Raw genomic sequence first — 8,071 nt, 5'->3', positions numbered from 1 at the left:
CGCGACTGCACCCGCTGCTCGTCGATAGTTGGTTCAGCAGGGTTGGTTCAGCAAAAGTCGCTCAACAAAGAGAGATGGGCTGATGCCAATACGATCTCATCCTGAATGCTTTGAAGGTGTTCCAAGTCGGCTTTCGGTCTCTCGAGCATTTTTTGCTTCTCCTCTTCTCTCTCTCTCTGCATACTTTCACTATAGTCTGAGGCAGAGATTTTTTTTGCTTTGATTGTATGCGATACTCCCCCGTGGATCTTGTTTTTTGGCACCAAAAACGTGTTTGAGACCTTGCCTGCAGCAACCGTTTGATGCTGTGAACTTTCGCAGCGTAGGTTCAGTGTACGGAGAGATCAGCAAAGAACCAAATAAATTGACACCCTCGGTTTTTGGAGAAATTAGAGGGATTTTTTTTTTGCAAACGCCATACACATTTTTTTTATTGTTCAAAAATTTAAAACGTAGCTTTTCAATTTAAATTATCTTCCTTTATGTTAAACCTTTTTGTAGTAGGATACAAATTAATTAGAAAGATCTTTAGAAACTCATCTTCGAAATTAGTTTTGGTATTCCATGAACTTATCGTTGCCAATTTTTGGTTTGCACGGAACACTTCTCGCCGTGTAATCGAAGCTGTATGTTTTGATTCGCGCAAAGGCAAGCTGAGCAGTGGACTCGAGCGTGTGAACACGCGGATCAGAGTGGCCAGATTATTTTGGCGGTTTTCGGTAAGCGCATCCAAATTTTATCGGTAGTTTTCGGTAGGAGTTAAAGATTTTTTCGGTAGTTTTTGGTATGCTTTGAAGTGTTGGGGTGGTGGGGGGGGGGGGGGGGAATGTAGATGGAAGCTAATCTGCCCAACGAAGGTTCAGCAGCACGAGAAAATACATCCTTTATTTATTTGAAGGAGATAGTTTAGATTTGGTTCAGTCACATGAGGCCTTTCTGAAGTGTCGATCTGAAAATCCTTAATTGATTCCATCGTATGACAACATCGCACGACATAGGCAGCGCTCTAGCAGCAATCGAACACGGCATCGAACATGAAAAATATATGGGATTTGACATGTCCGATTTGATAACCAACAAATCGAACATGTCAAATCCCATGCATTTTTCATGTTCGGTGTCGTGATTGCTGCTAGAGCGCCGGGTTACATTATCGGTCAAATCCCATATAAAATATTACCAGCGCGTCCGATTTCATCGCACCTCATGAAATACAGACACGGGCCTTAGTTGTCTCTGTTGAACTTCTGGTTGAGGTTGCTAGTGATTTCCATATGGAGTTAAATTATTTAAATTATTTGAGAAATGGTTTTATGACTTTTCGGTCAGTATTATGAGAAAATCTGTGATTTTCGGTAGGTTAAATGAAAAAATGGGTAGTTTTAGGAGGCTTATCTGTGATTCGGTAGGCATATGAAAAATCGGTAGGAATGCAGATAAATCGATATTTCTGGTCACTCTGACGCGGATCCACGTAATCGAAATCCGCATACTGTCAAAGTGCCGAACGTGACAGCTGGAAATTACAAGAAAAAAATAGTCCTATCGTTAATGAAGTGATGTGGCTTAGGTTTAGAGGAAAATCATGAAAAGATCCGTTGTTAATTGTTTTGTACATACTTTGTGTTTAGTTTTAGTATTGCTAGTGCTCGATACCTCCGGGAGAGAATGCGGGGACCCACAGTGCAAAAGTAAGTTGAGGAAAATCGGCCGTAGAAAGGCGACCACCACCGAAGGTCCCCGTTCTGCTCGCTACCTGCCCTACGGATTGGCTCTTTTGGGTCAGTCACTGTGGACCGATATTGCTCTTTCGTTTTCCTGTCCTGGCAGAGCGCTCTGCTGAAAATGAAAGTGAAAGTTTCATTGCAAAAGAGCCAATCGTCGCTTTATATAAATCGATTCATCGGCACGATTACTGCAATGATGTTAGATTACATTTTTGTAAACAATTCAACTGATGTTTACTCATGAACTACGTCTCTCAAACTTTCACTTGCAGGTGTAATAGCAACGGGAAAGGTGATGCTACGCTACCGTGGCGGTGGCGAACCGAAGGTGAATTTGGATCAGAACGAGTTCGTCGATATATTGGCGAAAAATGTTGGCAAAGAACTGGATTACGTGGTGCGAAAGTCCTCCGGCAAGGAGGGCCTTGCATCGAAAAAATTCATACGGGAGCTTAAAATTCTGATAAAAACGTCGGATCGAATTACCATCTCTGATGAGGTTGGAAGCGCGGGTGCGCCCGATATCAAGCCAACGCAACCGTTAGCAGCATTGGAAGATAACGTTGCGCAAACGACTGTCCTTGATGGGACGGTGATAGCGAACGATGCTCTTTCTTATGCTTCAACGGTTCAAGCCGAGGCCACCGACGCACCGTCTAGCGTTGAGCCGACACCTTCGCTCGAGGTAATACCAAGCACACAGGCAGCTGAGAGCAAACCACTAAGTGAGAGTGCAGAAGATTCGGAAAGCGAGAAAGCGGACAATGAATCTGGCGAGGAGCTGACCGATCCCGATGACATCGAGGAAGATGAAGAGGCTGAGGATGAGGAGGAAGAAGAGGACGTTAGTGAAGAAAGTGAAGATGAAATGCCCACAGTAGAAACAACGGCACAAGAGGACAGCAAACCAAATCAAGTGAATGGTGGGCAAGAAACAGCTAAACTTGAAACATCTACTGAAAAGGTGCTATCGAGTGATGATAACAGTGAATCACAACCACCAAAAGAGCAAGATAACAGCAACACTAATGATAATGAGCCGTTTGATCAAGCAAAGGTGCCCAATGTAAACGATTTCGCGGTGCCGGCAACAAAGGAGGGTGAAAATGTTGAAACAACAGAACTCGGTGCTAATGAACCAATGGAAACCGTTACCGACAATAGCACGCATGCAACAGAACCGGCTTATTCCGACCCTGCAGCTGCTGACACAAATGTGCTAAGCGAAAGTGGAAATCAAGAGGCAATAGTGGATAATAGTTCGATTGTTTCAAACGTGTCCAGTTCAGAGGAAACGAATGATGCAGAGACCATCAGTGAAAATGGTTCCACGAGTGAAGAGCCGCCAGTTACGGAATCGTTTCAAGATTCACCCACAACGGAATCAGTCTGGATGATGGATGAAGTTACAACTCCGCTGCCCGTTGTGGAAAAGATTGAGTCAGACATACCTGTGTCATCTGTGCCGGTGGAAGTGGTTACGGAATCGGTGCTACCTGCTGTAGTAGAACCGGCACCAGTAACGGAGCCGGAAAACGACCCACCAAGCGTTGCTGCGCTAACGGAACCGACGAAACCCGATAACCAACCAACCCCACCCGCTCGAATCCTAGCAGGAGGCTTGGGTAATTTATTAGCTCATAGTCATCATCATCACCACCACCACCATCATCATCCACACCATCCGCACCATCATCATGATCATCATCACCATCACGGTCACGGGCACGATGATCAGAAAATGGTGCAAAACGAGCAAGCGGCAGCGCCGGAAGCTGCTGTAGTAAATGTTCAAACCGTTGGCGATACACATTTACATTTCCCTGCCCAAACCGATACGCTAGAAAACAACCTTCCTCAAGACGGAGAAGCGGTGCACCGTGGACATAATGTTGAGTCCTTGGAAAGTAACCATTTCCACAGTGCTCAAGTGGTGGTTCCACCTGTGCAAGAAATGGCAGGCAGTAACAGTAACGAAGGTAAGCTACGATACCGTTTTCGCTTTTCGGCGGACTCGATCATATGTTATATACTGTCCTTGAGTTTACATCGGTTATGTCTGTGTGTGTGTGTATGTGTGTAGTGCGTCAGAAGGTAAACGATAATTTCATCTTTTGTCGTTATTTAATTCGCCAAAAGAGCAACGGACGGATTTCATTAGCTGTGTGTGCTTATTTTTAGATTCGTTGGCTCGATGTCACTTCCATCTTTTCGTTTTGCGTCTCTACTGTCCTGAGGGAATTAGGAAGCCATTACCCATTGATTCGTGTTAAATACTGTCACCAAAACAACTGTTTCATAAACTTTTTTCTCTCTCTACTTTCGGCAGAAAACGGGTATTGCGATAGTGCGGCTGCTGATTGTCCCCCGCCAGGATTACCGCTTGTGCCGCCATCGATTCAGCACACCAACGGTGGAGACAACTTCTATCCTCCTGCATCAAATCAGCAGCAACAGATGGACGATGACAAGGCAAGTGAATCTGAAGAACCTCAGGGCGTACCCCAACATATGGAAGCTCTGCCGGATGTTCAGAATCAGCCGCTAAACATGGAAGATTACCTCGGAGCATTCGTACAGGAAGCGATCAAGCTAAGCGACCTCATCCTGATGCTCACAATTACATCCTTCACGTTGCTCATGTTCTCCCTTGGACACTATCTGATCAACAAGAATCGGCGCGAGAAACCTCTGATATACAAGCTGAACATGATTGAGCGCGATCTAATGACATCACACAAAGAGTGCGCACTGTTGAAGCACGAGCTGCAGGAAACGAAACACAAGCTAACGAGCATCGAAAATAATTCGTTTGGTTCAAATGACATGGTGATCGCGCTGAAGGCCGAGCTTGAAGCGGCCGAGCAGACGAAGCTAGATCTGCAGGACCAAATAGCGGGACTGGAAAAGGAGCTGGAGAATGCGGCAGAAGCGGGCCTGGAGCTGAACAAGATGGTAGCGGAGCTGCTGAACCAAAACGGAAGCGATTCGATCGCACTCAGCGTGGAAGAGCTGCAGCGCCAGTTGAACGAACAGCAGCAAACGATACTGTCGATGAATGTGTCGCTGGCGGAAAAGAGTCGCGAAAACAGTGAGCTACAGATTGCGATCGCCAACCAGACGGGCAAATTCAACCAGCGGCTGGAGGAGCTAGAGCAGGCGCGCAGCGAGCTTACCGAGCATCGGCAAAAGCTCGAAGAGGAGGTGGCAAGCTTGCAGTCGGAGCAGAAGGCAAAGGTGGACGTGTTGCGTAAAGAGACAGGTGCAGAAATCGATCGACTGACGAAAGAGTTGAAGATCGCCCAGAGCAAAGCAGACGAGAGCCGCAAAGCTCTAGCGGCAATGGAAGCGAAATGTGAAGCGCTGGAAGAATGCTTAAAGGAAGTCAAGACAGACGGGGGTGGAAACGGCAGCAAAGGAATGATTGATTCGATCGAGCTGAAAGCCCAAATAGCACTCTTGACGAAGGAAAAGGCAAATGTGCAGGACAAATTGCAGGGAGAAGTTGTGAGTAATTCGTGTCCATTGCAGACGAAGTAGTGCAGTACTACATGGTACATGGAACTTCTTAATGTTATTTTATTATCTTTCAGATCGCTCGTCAGCTGGTGGAAGATCACATGAAAATGGTAAACGAAGAGATTTCTACGCTGAAACGAGAGTTTGGCAAAGCGGAAAAGGATAAACTGGAAGCAGAGACGAGGTTGGAGGTGCTGTCATCCTACTTTAAGGAAAAGGAAACACAGTTGCAAAAGTATGTTACGAAATGGTGGCCATGCTCTATATCAGATACTTATTAATGTGCTCGCTTTTTTTTCAGAGAACTTAGTGTAAAGGAAGCAATGTGGATGCAGCAACAGGGCGAAACGACCACTACGGTAGAAAAGATACGCCACATGCAAGATGAAATACAACAACTTAAGTAAGTTTCCATCTTTTCACGAAGGTTGTGAGTGTTTGCTAAAAGAGCTTTATTTGTAGATCGCAAAACGATAAGCTGCGGGCGGAAATTGAAGCTCAAGCAACAGCGCACAAAGCTCAATACACGACCCTTGAAACGCGTTCGCACGATGCTTGGCTTACGGCTCGGCAGGCGGAGCGTCGTCTGGAGGAAGCCCGCAGCGAGTCTAGCGCACTTCGGCGCAAACTTACAGCTCTTGGTGATATTTCTGCTTCCAGTGGTAAGTTTCACTTAAGAAAAATGCGTTCCGATTGGATGTTTCTGTTGCAGAGGATAGACCCATTAAATAACTGCTTTACATTTTAGATGGTATGGCAAATTTACCAAACGCATCCATCACACAAACCGATCTCGGCCTAACTGCACCCTCGCCTATACGTGTGGAGTCACCGAATGCGCCTCCGCTGATGGGAGTGCTTCCACCGCCACCATTTATGCCACCGTTTATGCCCGGCCCGCCTCCTCCATTTATGCCGCCGTTCATACCACCACCCCATGGCGCCGGTGAAATGCGGCCCCCACCGCTGGGACGGTTGATGTCGCCGCCTCCGCCGAACAATCGATACTCGCCCAACAACATTATCGATGCGCGGGATCGGTACAGTCCCGACCGTGGCCGTTACTCACCGGACAGCCGGTACGACTATTCCGTCATGTCGACGTACGAAACGGAGAACGATTTTAGTCCGCCACCCTCACCACCACCGCACCATTGGCGTCACTCGAACGATCGAGATCGCGATCGGGAGCGAGAAAGGGACCGGGACCGGGACCGTGACAGGGATTGGGATCGGGACCGCGATCGTGTCAGCGATCGTGAGCGACCAAACCGAGACGGGCGCGGCAGTGGCAGTGGAGGCTACTCGCGCGGCTACACCCCAACCGGCATGCGCGCGACACCACCGATACAGGATCCCAGGAACAAGAAATACGCAGGTACTAATAATAATCATTACTCGGATGAGGAACTCGATGGCTGGTAGTGGAAATGAGTTGTTCACAAGAAGCAGCACTAAAATACATTTCACTCCATACGCTTCATCGCGGCTGTATGCGCTGTAATGGCCGATTCGATGTATATTTAAATGGTTGTCTCGGTCTTGCATTAGAGAAAAATGGGAATGTACTAAAACAGCTCTGTGCAAAACCATGCTCTTCAAACGGTGTCGAATCGGAATCATGTGTATTAACAAAGAAGAAAAAAAAACCAAACTAACAGCTCTTGCCAATCATATCATCCAGCACTAATCGCAGCGGAATGTAGATAGATATAGTTGAAACCACATTCGATACATTTTATCGTCATACTAATAGTGCAACAAGTTAACAACACTAGTTCCCTCATTACCTGTACGTGCTAAAAGAAGGCTGATTATCGGCATTGTTTTGTGTTCATTTGCTTGTTTTGTTTTGTCGAATACAACGATAACCGATAGTGTGTGTGTTTTTATCGCAAAATCATCGGGGGTCACGTAAATTCATCCCATTTATGCTTTACTCCGTGGCAGCATTCTGGTGGGAATAACAAACCAAACTAAAAGTAGGATAATATACACGAACAAATCATACTACTTTTTAATCATTGTACATGTTTTTCAGTGCTTGAGAAACGCAACAACCATTCATTGTTTGAACATTTGTACTTATTTGAAGCTTTCATCTTTCATCGCTCATTGCTTAAATTTCCATTGCTTCGAGTTTGATAGCTGGCCGATGCTATCAAAATCACGCTCTGCTTATCATTTTGTGAACTGCCGAGCACAATTAATGATTACTGTAACGTATATTTTTGTTCTCTTTGCATATAAATGGAATGTCTGGCAAACCTGACACTCTCGCCGTCGCCTTTCTACGAAAACGCGGCCGATCTAATAATACCATCTTTGCGTTCTGCTTCCGGCGACCGTTAATTCTCTTATGTTAAAACAAAACAAAACCAAAAAACGTACACTATTACACGGCACACAAACAGGAGGTTTCAGTTCCGGTTCACAGGATTCACTTGGCACAAGAAAGAGTTCAGGAAAGTATAGATCCACGGGAAAACCGGTGGCGTAGGAAACGCGGAACTCAAAGTCAAAGCAGTACACGCAAGGAAGAAGCAGCAGCTTGTGTACAACCCAAGGGCGGAAAACAGATTTGGATTTAATGCTATTCTAAAACCTATGTCCTCAGTGTGAAAATGTATCATGAATAGTGTACTCTTCATAAAAATTCAAATGCAATGTTTGGAAACACTAACGACTTGTCCTTAAAGTGAATTGCAGAAGGTTCTACAGTACATAGCAAATGAACGGGGAGACGTTGAACGAATAAAAATATGAAAACATTTATTTGTACAGTTTACAGTATGTGCTGTATTGGACAGTTTTATATTATGCTT

At 45.6% G+C, this 8,071-nt stretch overlaps 1 protein-coding gene across 2 annotated transcripts; it reads left to right on the top strand.

Annotated features, from left to right (window-relative positions):
• The first annotated feature begins 1,514 nt into the window (after nt 1–1,514).
• Nucleotides 1,515–8,039, top strand: LOC120956349 (transport and Golgi organization protein 1). 2 transcript variants are annotated; one of them, XM_040377739.2, is made up of 8 exons: nt 1,515–1,691; nt 2,000–3,352; nt 4,057–5,234; nt 5,321–5,481; nt 5,548–5,649; nt 5,709–5,908; nt 5,995–6,624; nt 7,661–8,039. In XM_040377739.2, exons 1-8 carry the CDS (start codon nt 1,586–1,588, stop codon nt 7,744–7,746), a joined length of 3,816 nt encoding a protein of 1,271 aa, XP_040233673.2. In that variant the 5' UTR covers nt 1,515–1,585; the 3' UTR covers nt 7,747–8,039. The 2 variants fall into 2 exon arrangements, with proteins under 2 accessions (XP_040233673.2, XP_040233671.2); XM_040377737.2 differs by having other exon boundaries at nt 2,000–3,706.
• The last annotated feature ends 32 nt before the right edge of the window (nt 8,040–8,071 follow it).

Source organism: Anopheles coluzzii, chromosome 3 (genome assembly GCF_943734685.1).
Source record: "Anopheles coluzzii chromosome 3, AcolN3, whole genome shotgun sequence".
Classification (NCBI taxonomy): Eukaryota; Metazoa; Arthropoda; class Insecta; order Diptera; family Culicidae; genus Anopheles; species Anopheles coluzzii.
The sequence above is the reverse complement of the archived record's forward strand: the minus strand, read 5'-3'. Positions and strand labels throughout refer to the sequence as shown.

What these genes read in the sequence shown, in the direction of transcription:
- LOC120956349 (XM_040377737.2), top strand. Translation starts at nt 1,586, where the DNA reads ATGAAAAGATCCGTTGTTAATTGTTTTGTACATACTTTGTGTTTAGTT. An exon ending in CGGGGACCCACAGTGCAAAA is followed by an intron (nt 1,692 to 1,999) that starts GTAAGTTGAGGA and finishes TTTCACTTGCAG; the next exon opens with GTGTAATAGCAACGGGAAAG. An exon ending in AAGGAAACACAGTTGCAAAA is followed by an intron (nt 5,482 to 5,547) that starts GTATGTTACGAA and finishes CTTTTTTTTCAG; the next exon opens with AGAACTTAGTGTAAAGGAAG.